Here is a 15,526-nt window from a genome sequence, read left to right on the forward strand (position 1 = left end):
CGATCGGATTTTCCGACGGGAATTGTGTGTTGAAAGACTGTTGGCCTAAAATCTGACCGTTTGTATGCTCCATCGGACAATTGTTGTCGGATTTTCCACGGACAAATGTTGGACGGCAGGCGTAAAAATTTTCCACAGACAACGGTCTGTTGTAAAATTTTCTGATCGTGTGTACACAAATCCGTCAGACAAAAGTCCAAAGTACAAACACGCATGCTCGGAATCAATGCTCACCAAACACCACATTAGCAGAAGGTGCCCAAAGGGTGGAGCTAAAGAGCTAAAAAGCCACGTAGTACGTCACTACATTTGTGTTTGCTGGCCAACAATTGTGTGCCCTTTGTATGCAAGACAAGTTCCTGGCCAACGCCCTTCATACAAAAGTCTGATGTTTTGTCTGCGGAAAATCAGATCGTGTGTTGTGTAATTTCTTGGCATCTTGGCTATTGACCTGGACACCCCTCAGTAGACTGAGCAGTCTTTGCAGTCTTAAGACATCTGTAGCACATTGTTACATCTGTGGTATTTTTTTTAATCAAAGAAACCTAGTAATGTTTTTTTATGAAATTTCCATGATTTGTATTCATTATTCACAGTTATATTCCCATCTTAGAATTATTTCCAGATTCTTGGGCTTATTTAACCCTTAGCGTTGACATGTTTAACTAAATGTGGACCTTAAGCGTCTAAGATGCATCCTAACTTGCTTAATCTAAATACCTTAAGTGTGTCCGTTCTTCCTTCTTTGCCACGTTGACAGTATACTGAGTGAGATCATTGGGTTCATTCATTAGACAGCCTGGTCCTGGTTCTGCTGAAAGATCACAGACAGTGGTCCCTGTGTAAAAATAAATTGAAATGCATCAAAGTGCATGTGGTGTTATATTGTGTGTTATAAGGCATAATCAGCCTGTGTCATGATGTACAACAGCTAGTCATCATAATGTACAAACTCATTGTATTATTAACTATGCATGGTTCTGTGCATCAAATCACGTTGCCAAGCTGTGATGTGTTTCCATTGATTAATAGTAAATGCACTAAAATGCACATAGATAGGAGGATTTGAAAGGACGCATTTGACAGCAAGAAAGCTTAGACAATAAATTTTTCTTGATGGTATAGAGATTAACTTAGCGGTGTTCCCAGCCTCAGAATCTGAGACAAAATTTGCAGTAGGTTTTATATGGAGATCTAAACACCTCTACCATTAGTACGTTTTTCTTTGGCCTGAGTTCTCCTTTAACCACTTCAGCCCCGGAAGATTTGGCTGCTTAATGACCAGGCAATTTTTTTGCGATAAGGCACTGCGTCGCTTTGTCTGACAATTGCACGGCCGTGCGACGCTGTACCCAAACAAAACTGACGTTCTTTTTTTCCCACAAATAGAGCTTTCTTTTGGTGGTATTTGATCTTCTCTGCGGTTTTTATTTTTTGCGCTATAAACAAAAAAAGAGTGACAATTTTGAAAAAAAAACACAATATTTTGTACTTTTTGCTATAATAAATATCCCCATTTTTTTTTAAAAAAAAGCAAATCTTTTCCTCAGTTCAGGCTGATATGTATTCTACATATTTTTGTAATAAAAATCGCAATAAGCGTATATTGATTGGTTTGTGCAAAAGTTATAGCGTCTACAAAATAGGGGATAGATTTATGGCATTTTTATTATTATTATTATTTTTTACTAGTAATGGCGACGATCTGCAAATTTTATCGGGACTGCGACATTATGGCGGACACTTTTGACACATTTTTTAATCCATTGACAATTATACAGCGATCAGGGCTATAAAAATGTGCTGATTACTGTGTAAATATCACTGGCAGGGAAGGGGTTAACACTAGGGGGCGATCAAAGGGTTAACTGTGTTCCCTGACTGTGTGTTCTAACTGTAGGGGGAGGGGACTGACTATAGGAGATGGCAGATCGCGATTCTAGCTATTAGGAACTCACGATCTGCCTCTCCTCACAGAACAGGGATTAGTTTGTTTACACACACACACACGTCCCTGTTCTGCTTCTCGTGCCTGCGATCACGTGTGGCCGGCGGTCATCGCGACCACCAGCCACGAGTATCGGCACCCCTGCAATGCAGCGGGTGCGCACGCACGCCTGCTATACCACTTAAATTAGCCAGCGTACAGCTACAACGGTTCGTGGGATCGTGCCAACCTCCACAATATAATGACAGCTGCTGGTCGGCAAGTGGTTAAGAGACTGAGAAGCACACCCATGTACATGGGCAAATGTGAAAAGAAATATTACTGTTAGGCCTCATGTACACTGCTGCTGGTAAACGGACGTTTAGGAGCAGTTGGGCATTTTTTCCAGCTGCCCCTGAACTCTCCTCTGTTATCTTATCAGTATAGGCATACCCCAGTTTTAAGTACACAATGGGGTTTATTTACTAAAGCAGGAAAGTGCAAAATCAGGCTCACTTCTGCATAGAAACCAATGAGTTTCCATGTTTTATTACCAAAGCTTAATTGAACAAGCTGGGGTTAGAAGCTCATTGGTTTCTATGCAGAAGTGAGCCTGATTTTGCACTTTCCAGCTTTAGTAAATAAACCCTATTATGTACTTAAAGTGGGGTATGCCTGTACATGTACACAGGGTCGTTTATAGTCGTTTCTAGGCAGTTGAGTTTAGAAGCTTTTTTTGGAACGCAAACAATGGATGTTCAGAGGCATTTGAAATGCCAAATGCCTGTAACAGCTTGTAAACGCTGCTAAACATGGTAACTCGCGTTTAGCAGTGTTTCGTTTACAGATGTTTTTCATTTTAACAAAAAAACGCGGCTAAACGCGGCATAAAAAAAGGCAGCTAAACGACCGTTTTTAGACGCCTGTTTCTAGCTGTCAAGTTGAATCGTTCAGGAGAGGTTGAACAACGTCCCGTGTACATTAAACCTTATTGTTTGGCCTGTTACCAGAAAAGGAGTTTCTAGACAAGCCTCAATTCCCACTTGTTAGGCTTTCCTTATCTGTGTTTTGGGATTAACAGGCTTACAGAGTCCTACTGGTAAGCAGAACAGCAGGTCGAGACCCAGCAGCTCCAGTCAAGTACGGATTTGACTTAATTGTTGTGTAAGAAAGCAAACTATTTCAGGAAGAGGAGAGCTGCAAGGAAAGATCCTTGACTAAAGGATTCGTCAACCTGGATCCTTACAAATTTAGAATAAAGACACGGACTGAGTGACATGGGTTTCTTACGGCCACAGCAGCCAATTTTATTAACCAAAGAATAAAATATCATAACATTAAAACATACCAATAAGTGCAAATTCAACAATGTAATGCTCAACAATAAGAGGTCTTTGGGTGTCCTTAAGGCACAATTTTAACTGGAATCGTCCATGTCCTCAGCTGTGCCCCTCCCCCAGGAGACCTCGCTCCTGGGAGAACCACCGCTAGCCAAGTGGAAGCACCTAACCTTAGATGGGCCCCGCACTTTTGTAACCATGTAGTTACTGACCCCCCAAAGAGGCCTTGACCCACCACATGAGCTTGAGTGACACCTCATTCAAGCGAATCCCTCCACACCTGCAGCGCCTTCAGCACCCCCTCCTGCAGGCCCAAAGACCAAATATATGTCCCTACCACATTCAGGTGAACACCATCGTCCCTCCAATAGCGGACAGGCTAATCCTCCAGCTCCCGGTGGCAAAACACTAAGCCCCCGAGCTTAGCCACAAACCTGCCTACCTCCACGTTCAACCTAATTCTTGTCTTGTTCAGATGATGAATGGAGTGAGCAAAATGCCAACTTTTCTAGTCACAACATCTGACCATACAATGATGCATCCGGGAAAATCACGCATCAAGCGCAACTGTCAAATTTGACCTCCCTCACCAGGTCCCTAGCACCCCAGACCCCCAACTCATTACCCCCAACCTGCAGCACTAAAACATCTGGGGGCCTGTTGACTCTAGAATAGTAATGAAATGCAGGGAGAACCTGGCCCCGCATCATGCCCCGAATACCCAGCCATGTCAGAATGGCTTCACTCCTTAGACTGCCATGTTGCCTCCCCTCAGAATGAGCGTCAGCCCTCACAGCCCCCCAAAAACATAGGAATCCCACAAGATCCAGACAAAACCAGGAGGAACATCTGAAGGAAAACAAAAGAAAACAGAGATCCATACGAAAACCTACAATGCAGCTGACAACTTCAGAGAAATGAGAGCAAACATAAATCTTAAAACGATTGGACTCCCACCTCCCTTTGCGTCTCACAACCTGAGGGTCCCAACCCCATATGGCCATCGTAGCCGCCCCCCACATGAAAGAAATTAGTATAACTGGGGAAAAACCCTGCTGCCCGCCCCAGCAAAACAACGGCGAAAAACAGCCAAAAAAGGAAATCGCTACAAGGACAATCCATCCTTGTGCAGCAAAAAGGCACCAAGTGCTGACCCCCTCGCCTCGACGAACTGCTGAACAGGAGAAACTGGGCAAACCGAGTCTGGTAGCACCCGAAACAAGGACACAATAACCCCCTTTCCCAACTGATCAGTTTTAGATTTCCCAATATAAATCTGGACGCAGTCTTCAGCCACTGTCATATCTGAGGCTTGCAGCCCACCCACACCACACCTGTTCCTGCTAAACAGTTCCCCAGTCCAGAATGCCCAAAAAAAGTCCAGTGCAACTCCTCCACTAATTCCTGATGCAAATCAAACGAGACCAGGCTCCTGGTATCTAGCTTCACCCTCCCGTGCTGAAAACCCTTCATTGCCTCTCTCACCATAAAATCTTTGGTAACATCACTCAAGCCATGCATCCGGAAAAGGAAAGCTAAAGCGGCCAAGCCCCCAAACTGATGTGCCCCTGGCAAATTCCGTCCCAATAAAATACAATAGCAAAGACAATAGATCTGGAGTGGAAAAACAACCACCGACCAAACTTACCAAAGCGGACCACTCACCCCAAACTGTTAAATATGCAGCCCACGTGCTCTCCCCCACAGATCGACGCAACAGCTCCCCTGCTACTCCAACACCAGTCTCCTCAGCTGTTCGTGACAAGGAACACCCCCCCGCTGTTCCGGCTCTAGTGCCAGCCTTCGGAAACCTCTCCCACTGGATACGAGACAATGAATCTGCAATGGAATGCAGAACACCTGGGACATGAACAGCTTGCACAAAAACAATTCAAACTTAAACACCGCAAGACAACGTGACACAGTAAGCACACCACCGGCAGCGACGAAGGCAGACAGGCTGGGCACAAACTTCCACCACCCCCATGTTGTCGCAATGAAAACAAATTTGACAATCCCAAAACTTAGAGCCATAGGCATAATGTGGCAGGCAAAATTATGCATACCCAATAAGGACTGCAATTGTTCAAGCCTAACCTTCTTCGCTGTCTTGACCTCGTCAACCATCAGATGCAGATCTTCCACTTTTGTCAGAAAGCGACATTCCATCATTCGCCTGTCAATGACAATACCCCAGAATTGTATGACCGTGGCAGGACCCTCTTTGATTTCGCGCCAGAGGAATCCCAAACCATGTCGCAAAAGATTCCAAAGTGTTTAACAATACAGAACAAACCAAGGAATCTGGGGGGGCAATGCAAAGGGAATCATCTAGTTAGTGTATCACCGATTTTACCTGCGTTTCTTCCCGTGCCACCCATTCAACGAAGGTGCTAAAAACCTCAAAAGACGCGCAGGAAATAGAACAGCCCATTGGGAGACATCGGTCAAGAAAAAACTGCCCATCCCAAAATAACCCAGCAAATGTTGGCTCCCAGGGTGAACAGGCAGCAGGCAAAAAGCAGATTCGATATCTGTCTTCGCCAACAATGATCCCTGGCCATAACGTTGCACCCAACTGACTGTAGCATCGAACAATGTATACGATACCGCAGCCAAGTCTGGAGAAATGACATAGTTCACCGAAGCTCCCTTCGGATACTACAAATGGTGTATTAACCTAAATTATGTTGGGTTCCTTCTGGGGACTACCCCCAACAGAGATACATGCAAAGACGGACTGAGAGGAAGGTCGAATGGTCCAGCCATTCTTTCCAAGTTCCACCTCTTTTGCCAATTTGTCAGAAACAAACTGAGGAAAATGCTGCATCGATTTGAAATACCAAGGCCGTGAAGATTGGGCCACCAGCACAGAACACGGACGCAAAAGCCATGAGCAAAACCATCAGCCAGAACCCTCCTGCAGCTCGTAGCTGATCTATTTGCTGGTCGAGCTCCTCTCAGCACTGAAGCCACAGAGAGCCAACGGCTCCGGGTTCCCCACAGTGGCGGCGGGCAGGGGAGTAAAGTGGACTTCCCCTCCGTGTGATCTCCTCCAGCATCCAGGCAGATCTCCCCCTGCATGTCCGATAGCAGCTGCTGCTGCAGTCACTGCGGGGCCCCGATCCTTCGCAGTGGCCCTGACTTGATCTAACAAGGCCTCCAAGTCACTCATCATGTCACTTTTTTTGCAGGGGGGCGACTTAAGCTGAAACTTCTCCTGACTCCTTGGAATGTGAGAGAACTACCTAACCGCAAAGACCCTCTCATCTGAACCCTGCCCCTTTAACCTCTGCCTCCAATCAGGTAAGGGCTACACCCCCACCAAACACACTGACCTAGTTGACCGTTCCCTGACCCTGTTCCTCCCTTAGTCATGCCGCCCATCTGTCCATTCTCTCCTCCAGCTCTCACTTTCTTGTGCTTGAAAGAGCCCAACTTCACAAAGAATGTGACAAGTGAACATGCTAAAAGCAGGACATAATTTCTGTCCTATTTGATGATTGTTACTTTTGAAAATGTCACAATTTACTGCCGAGAAAGCCATTTAGCAGTACACAGGTGGACACAATGACGTAATAGCTGTCTCTAGATAAGTGAGAAGATTGTGCTAATGTCATCTTCAGATGTCTAAATTTCAGGTACTTTCTCCTGCAATGCACAGCCTGAATTAGAACTGACATCTAACCTTTCCATTGTATTAGTCCACTGCACACCACAGTCCTGGCTGTTCCTTTGGCTATGGGCGATGGGCTATGGGCGATAATCTAATTTTGACTCCTAGCACAATGAGGATACAAACTCAGGTGGTTTCTTCTAGAGCAGCCATTCTCAACTAGGGTAGTGTGGGACCCTAGGGTTCCTCCAGGGCTTTTTAGGGGTTCCTTGACCAGTGGCTAATTTACATACCATTTTATGGTACCCACATTGTTCCAGGGACAACACCACTTGGCAAAACCAGCTGCATGACCCCAATGTTCTTTTTAGCTGTCTGTAAGGTAGAACTTTTATAACCATTAATTGGTTTTAGTAAAGGTTCCCTGAGACCTGAAATCTTTATAAGGTTTCCTCCGGGCTGAAAACGTTGAGAAGGACTGCTCTAGAGCAATGTTTCTCAACCCAGTCCTCAAGTACCCCCAATAGTGTTGGAAAAAGCAACAGCAAAGTTTTCCCATTGGTTCATGTAAAAAAGCTTTGAATTTGGTTCAGTGAGGGAGGCATACACCACAGATACTCGTCTTTTCACGAGGCCCCTTGTTTGGCAAGATAGTTCAAAAGCCGTAAGTGCAGGGTTGCCAACCTCCCGCAGCATTTTTTACTGGCAAAACATGGAAAATTTTCTGGCGGGGCACATTTTTTACTGCCAACCTGAGAAATTACAGAACTCCTATTGAAAACTAACACAGTGAATATTTTAACAGTATAAACATGATATGGAAACACTGACAATACCTATAACAAAGTAATTTGCTTGATTTACACTTAAAAGGCAACACAGCATGAAATTATTCAGCCCCTAATATTTACTGGCAGTTGTAAAAAAAAAATCACAGATTTTTACAAACTGTCAGTAAATTTACTAGGATGTAATTTGATTATATCAGAATATTTTTCGCTAGGAGGCATCTACATCGTGTCTTTAAAGTGTTGTAAGGAATATAATTGGTCCCCATTAAGGTAATCACCAATTCTTAATAACCCCTGTTAAGCCACAATTGAAACAATCTAGGTACTAGCCCAGGTGGAAACTGCAGAAGATAGGAGCTAACGGTGTGTGCAGGGATGATAAAGATTTCCAGTGACATACTCTGCCCCAGACAGCTATGAGTGTGATAAAGCGGGACATAGTATAGGATGGCATAAATGGCTAGGGAGCCACAATAATGATTGTATGGCAAAGAAATAACAGGAATGTGCTTTATTAGAAATACAAAGGGGTGTAGAGCCTTTAGCAGTAGTGTAGGCAAGTTGGGCAGTTCGAGCGACAAGAAAATAGGCTTGTAGATAATATAGAAAAAATAAGCATCTCCCATGGGACTTTGTTGCAGCCAAGAAATATTGATCCAAACAGCATTTAAAAAAAGTGAAACGTTTATTGTACAAAAAAGATTAAAATCAGTCTATATATAAAATGTTCTGGTCTCAATCCCCAATTCTCAATTTTTTCTCCCAGCAGGGAGTAATAATAGCATACACTATACATCAACAGTTGAAATTCCACCAAATTTCCAACGCGTTTCGATATTAGTAGTAATCTTCCTCAGGGGATATTTGCCCTCTCCCCCCATTTGATTCCTTGTTGGATGTGGGACATAGAATGCATTAAGGTGAAAAACCTTAAAGCTTTAGAACCACTTTAAGTTCATCAAAGGTAATCAACCTCCCACGAGTAAAAAAATCACCCAGTGTTTTTATACCAAATTGGACCCACACCACAGGGTCTGGAATAGATCTAAAATGTGAAAGAGAAGGGTTACCCCATAGAGGGGTATAAGGTGACCAGCAGTCAGCCTTTGCTACTTTAGCACTAACTAACCAATGAAAGAATTTCTCCTGCGCTTGTGAAGGCGTTGCTAGTATAGAGTGGTAGTACTTTTAAAGGAAGGGAATTAAAAGATGATCATGCATGTCCCGCTGCCTAAGCTGACCAGGGGTGGTCCGAAGAGAGCCAGGTAAAGGAAAGAGGTGGAAGACGCATGATCTGACGCTTTGATCAAAATGATACAGTTTATTCATATACAGAACAAATAAATGCATATAAAAAGTAGCTACGTATTCATAAAAACAGGGTTACAAAATATACACATTAAAATTTTAGCAATTGGACATGCCCATACAAGGGCAAGTGCTAAAAGGTGGCTGATGCATTTCAAGGGGTTCCCTCTTCATCAGAGCCTTGAACAACAGGAGAAGTCTGTACTATATGGTAGACCAGCATAAAAAAAAGAGTGGCTAGTTGGGAGGTGTGTCACATGGTAAGTGATGGATTCTCCTTAGCTTTAAAGCTGTCCACATCCCAGCGCTCTATATAATGTAGAGAAATGTGGTTTGTATGTGTGTGTGTGTGTATATATATATATATATATATATATATGTATATATATATATATATGTATATATATATATATATATATATATATATATATGGTTCCATATATGTCTGTCGGTTGTACCTGCATCCAAGTGTGTAAAGATGTTGCAGCCTGCATGCATCAATTCAAGAACAGGAGGCAGTTGCTTCAGTGTGGGTTCTTTATACCTTTTATCAGAGAGTTGCCTTGTGCTGTCAAAAGGATTGTAGCTGTCTCCAACTGTGTGAGACAACAGCCTAGCACTTGCCCTTGTATGGGCATGTCCAATTTCTAAAATTTTAATATGTATATTTTGTAACCCTGTTTTTATGAATACGTAGCAATGTTTTATATGCATTTATTTGTTTCTGTTTATAAATAAACTGTATCAATTTGATCAAAGCGTCAGATCACGCGCATTCCACCTTTCCTTTACCTAGCACTAACTAACCTCCAGACCCAAAGGGTGGTCCTCATAGGGAGAGTAATATTAGGGTTGATGCAGGGGTCACCCTGCACAGCAGTTCACTGGAAAGATCTGTGAATTGTTGTTTCTCTGCCTCCTGCCAACACGCCCCTAGGTAGTTTTCACCCCTAGCTCTCTAAGCCCTTTATGCAGCTTTTAAAAATAGAAAAAAGGTATTTATAATGGCTTTACAATGTTTTAATAAGTAGCGGTTCACATCTCTATAAAAATGTACCCAACAGTTGAGCATATGCCTCATAAATTATACCCTTAGTACTGACCACTTGGATCATGGTATTAGGGTAGGGAAGATAAAGTAAGTGAATTTTGTAATGTAACTGCAAATATAGGTAGAACCATTATGCATGAAGTTCTGCGCTGAGTGGAACTAAACCCTCCTATAGTTTTCAGCCAAGGAAGTTGCCATCCTGGCCTTTGTTTGATCTTCAATTGTCATGATGCTGCACATGTGATCAGTTATGACACCAGTCATTGGATGGTTTGACAGTTTTGTTGAGACCACAACCAATGTGACTTTTTTTAAACTGTTAAATCGATGGGTTTATTTCTGCTTTAAGATGGCCATTGGCTTGACATACACTTTAAACTATAAACTTGTATCTTGTCAGTGGTTCCAAAAGTACTGAACCCAATTAATTTACTTTTTTCCAAAGGTCTTCAATGGTAACCTTTATATGTCCTCAGTACAAACAAGTTTTTCTAAAGACTAGAGTTCCTATTTAATGATAGGATGACTGTGTGGCTGTTCTTCTTAAACCTTCTCCCCTCCTATAGTTTGAAGCATTATTGGTTAATTGAATTGTGTACCGAACTGTGCCAGCTTCTGATTGGAGAATGCTTCTTAAACAATATTGGATTAAAAATCCTTTGTGGCTAATTAAATTCGTGGCTTTTTTTCACCTCTTGCTGGGGTGTCCTAAATAAACATACTTGCACAGAAGGGTTGGCCTGCTTTGATCTGTTGCCCCACACTGGGTCTCGGGCTGCCCTTTCTCTTTCCTGCATCACTGGAAGCTAACCAGCTCTTCCAGTTTCTTGCAGCTGACCTCGGATGAAATGCAGCAAGGTTCACCCTTCATATGTGACCAGAATATCCCAGGAGGCTTCAGGAACAGGGGGACGTCATTCTCACCTAGGCGTAAATGGAGGCATGGGGCAAAGCTGGACTAGAATATTAGTGAAGGATGAAAAAAAATACATTTTCTAAATCGCAGAGGAATAAAAATACAGTACTTTCTCACAGTGAATGTCCACTTTAAGATGTTTTCTATCTACATTGTTATTATGGTACCAAACTAATTTGAAGTATTTTGCAGAAGTGACGGTGAAACAACTCAATATCTACTTGGTTGCACTGAAGACATCTGCTGGAGACTTGCTGGAATTACATGTGGCATAATCAGCTAGTCACTGATTAGGGCATCCAAACAATAATTGCCTGTAATTTCTCCTCTAGCATTCCAGGATGTCTCCAGCAAATTTCATCAGAAATAAGAATTCCAGCTAATTTCCTTATATAATTCTTTTTTATTACAAAGTTACTGAAACTGATATCCATTAAGAAGTGTTAAATAATAATTAAATTCCATTTGTGTTCTCCCTCAAATGAAGCCTTTAATCCTTACTATTTATAATTGTATTTTCTGCTCTGCAAACCATCTGCAAGCAGATGAACAGATGTGAGCTGAGGGTATGTGGTCAATATGTGTTTCTAAAGCTGGTTAATTAGTACAGTTCACAATGTACTATTACCCTAAAGCAGCACATTTGCAGATGCAAGATTTTCCCACATGTCTGTTGGCATTTAGGAAGATGTAACACAGATAACTTAATTTAAAATGCACATATATTATAAGTCTACTGGTTCTATAACCAATGTTCTACAGATGATAAAACTTTTTTTTGTAAGGACTGGTAACAGGCTAATGCTGGGTAAGTTTTGCTACTGTTCTGACCAACTGACCAACTCAGAAAGCTGTTTAGGCTGGATGAATTGGACACAAAATGGGATATTAGCACTGTTTTCTGCATCAATACACTGAGTGTAGGAAGTCGTGCTCAAGGGGCTGGAGCCGTGGGACTATGATGGCCTGCACACTGGTCTTTCCAGTTTGAGTGATACCAAGAGTCATTTCACTTTGAAGACTGAGAACATCTTGTAGCAAAGAAGAGATACTGCAGTGGACAGTTTTTGTTTGCAGGTAAGTATTGCTGTCAGAGCTGCTTAAAAGGAAAAACCTTCAGGCTGCATTTCCAAACATTTATCTGAAGTTGAAAATGGGCTTTAAAGAAGTTAGAATGGCAGACCATATTTCTCTCATTACAGGTCAACTTTAACCCATATATATAATTCCTTGCCCTTAAAGGATTTTTTTTAGTCCATCAGCCCTAGTAACAGGGGTGTTTTTACCTTACATTGTACTCCCTGCTAGCACATTGAAACTAACATAAGGCTGGCCATACATTATACAATTCTCCCATTCAAATTCCTTTAGATTTACCTTCAACTATGTAGTGAAGGCTTGCCTGATTGAATATAAATTGAAAGTTTTTAGGTTTGACCTCATATTATAAGGTTTTGGTAAATCTAAAGGAAAATTGAATAAGAAGATTGTATAAGGTATGGCCTCAGAACCTCCCTGCACCCACATTGTAGCTCTTGAGCCTGGTCATTGGCTTGGAGTTCTGGATTGTACAAGGCCACCATACACATATGTTCAAGGGTTGTCTGTAGGCTGTATTGGGTGGCCAGGTGCCAGGACAGCACTTTATGGTAAGTACAGGCTCTTTACTTCATTCCATCCAGTAATAGTCCACTTTAACCTTATGCTTCTTTGATAAAGGAATAATTATGTATTCTAAGATGTAACTGCAAGCAGTATAGACAATGCCACTTCTTTTGATCTGTGTATTCATAATTACATTGTGTAAAACATAATGTTTCCATCATATTCTTTTTCCTTTCTTCAATTTCAAAATGTTGGCTGATAAGGATATATGTGGATATATATAGCTTAACAACAATGGACAATATGGATTTCTACTTCTATCTAGTTATGGTAAAATTGTGTGAGTAGGATGTTTTATTTGAGGTTTCGGGTGCTTTTATTTTTGTTTGTATGCCTGAATGTACTTCTTTTAAGATTAGAAGGGTATCTTCATCCAAATTCAGTATATTACTTTGGAATGAAAGCTGCTACACCCACTAGTTTCCTATGCTTGTTAGAGACTAAAGTAAAAATGTGGGGGCTTACATAGCCTCACCAAAGGTATATGCAAGCAGTGAGTGATTTTTGTCCACTAATAACTGAAATGTCCATTTTCAATATGCTGACTGTACGAAAAAGGAGCTTGTCTTTAGACATGCATTTTGACTGTCTTTTTTTTTCTCTTCACAGTTGTTTGAGGTGGATTAAGTAATGCTCCTCCGCCTTTATGTCATGGTGATCTCATACGTTTGTGCCATCAACGCTGCCCCTTTCAAAAACCAGAACACTGATCGGGATTATGGCCCCAACAATTCCTCCTTCACGTCAGACCAATTGCAGGAACCCTATAACTTCACTGACGGCCTCCATGAAGGGATCTTCCCAGACTTGGAACCTACATATCCTGAAATGACGGGTAAAGAATGGAACCTTTATTCCTCAAGAGTGGCTCTGTCCACTCAGGAGCCCTCTGGACCTCCCCTTTTGTTCTTGGCGGAAGAGAACATTGCACAGTCAGAGCCAGCAAATAGGACTTCTCGGGTGAAACGGGCACAGGGCTCCGATTCCATTAGCCTTTCGAGAAGGGGAGAACAGTCAGTGTGCGATAGCATAAACGTCTGGGTTACTGATAAACGACAGGCAATAGATATTCGGGGGAAGAGTGTTACCATCTTGTCTGAAATTCAGACGCTCACAGGACCCATAAAGCAATACTTTTTTGAGACCAAATGCAACCCTCAAGGTAGCACAACCGATGGTTGCCGAGGGGTGGAAAAAAAAAAGTGGATATCAGAGTGTAAACCAAAACAGTCATATGTACGGGCACTAACTGTGTTGGACAAGATGGTGGGCTGGCGCTGGATCCGGATTGATACAGCTTGTGTCTGCACCCTGTTGAGCAGGAGTGGAAGGACGTAGAATTAGAGAGGGCAGAGGATATTCTGCCCCTTGGTTTACTGTGGTAAGGAGAAGCTGATGGAGTTAATGTTGTTTTTCTTTAAGCTGTTTACAGTAGGGCCTTACAGCCTGCATCACACATTCCTGGAGTCACGCCACAAACCCAACGCCTTAGAGGATGGAAAAGTCACCAACAGCTGCCATCAGGAGTCATTTAACTTTACCATGTTGGGAAGGAGCACAAAACCGGAGACAGGCATACTGCATTACCCGGACCATGCAGGACAAAAGTGTCACCTCTCAGTGCTGTCTAAATTTAGTGCCTTTTCATTTTGAATTTGCACAGTAGACTGTTAGTATGAATTTCATGGCAAGTTCCAGAGGCCAGGCAGGCTTAGCATCTGTCTAACCAACAGCCTGTGTGTTCCTTTTACCTATTCAATCTCAGCATCCAATTTACTTGTCTGCTAAGGATAATACGTCACTAGGTATTGACGCTTATTATAAAAGACTTGTTTGCCTTTGGTTATTAAATGTGCAGAATGGGGCTGCTGGAAAATGTGTTTATTTTTCCTGCCGCCCAAGCAGTCCACGTTGTAAGCTATTATAAAATGGTTATTCTATTTGTAAATTTTATATATCTATAAATATATAAATATATGTGTATATATATTGAGAAATATAACTTATTGTAATTATGTTTTCATGGACTGCATGTTACATTCTTTCCTCTCTCTTCTTTCTGCCTAAAGAGCAGCTCCATCCAAAATGTTCTATTTCTGTAAAGGGTTTATTTGCATGGACAGGGCACAGAAATAATGTATCATGGTCCTATTGAATTCTAAAGAGATATAAATGAAGAGAAATCAAACCAGTAACAGAGGTAGCACAAGTGAAAAGGACATGTCCAGATAGGGGAAGAGGAGGGTGTGCTTTCACAAAAAGACCCAATATGAGATATAATCCCGCCCTAACAAAACTGAAAGATTTGGGTGGAGTTGCTTTTTTAAAGTATTTTCCACTTTGAGATGACATGGTAAAGTCCCTTTTTTAATGTTTATTAAATATTTTGTTTTTCTTTCTTATATTCCTGAATACTTTGCCACAATTGGATATGTTAAGGCTAAATAATCCATTTCCTTTGTGAGCAATGACTTGGCTCTTATATTCTCAGTACAAGCAGTTTTGCGCTGTATCCTGTGTTAACAAGAATGAATGTGCCTTTTAAAGTGTTACTAAACCCAAACAGTAAAATCAAAAAAGTTGGTACATGCAGTAAAGCATGCTTGTTATACTCACTGTGGAACCTAAGAGGTTAATCCTCTGCATTGTGGAAAAAGCCTGTTTGATCCTGTCTTTCCTGATCCTCCCCTTCTCTTACTGTCCCCAATCCATTTGCTGAAAGAACATAGCCTTGGGGGCACTCTGCACATGCACAGTTTGGTGTGTATTGCTAGAGATTGGCACAGGGCACAGGACCAATCAGCACTGTTCAGAGGGTAGGAGGTCCTGCAGCCTCATAGGACAGTCAAAGTAGAATGAAAACTCTTCCTACAAGCTTTAAACAGACACTGAAAGAAGTCACAAGACTGCTA

General features: G+C 42.0%; 1 protein-coding gene across 1 annotated transcript in view; it reads left to right on the plus strand.

The window, feature by feature from the left end:
* Positions 1 to 15,158, plus strand: part of NTF4 (neurotrophin 4) — a 178,747-nt gene extending 163,589 nt beyond the window's left edge. Inside the window, exon 2 of the mRNA XM_073602823.1 lies at positions 13,224 to 15,158. Coding sequence (XP_073458924.1) covers positions 13,245 to 13,952 — 708 coding nt within the window. The 5' untranslated portion in view covers positions 13,224 to 13,244 and the 3' untranslated portion in view covers positions 13,953 to 15,158. The remainder of the gene's footprint in view (positions 1 to 13,223) is intronic.
* The last annotated feature ends 368 nt before the right edge of the window (positions 15,159 to 15,526 follow it).

Source organism: Aquarana catesbeiana, linkage group LG10, assembly GCF_042186555.1.
Source record: "Aquarana catesbeiana isolate 2022-GZ linkage group LG10, ASM4218655v1, whole genome shotgun sequence".
Lineage (NCBI taxonomy): Eukaryota > Metazoa > Chordata > Amphibia > Anura > Ranidae > Aquarana > Aquarana catesbeiana.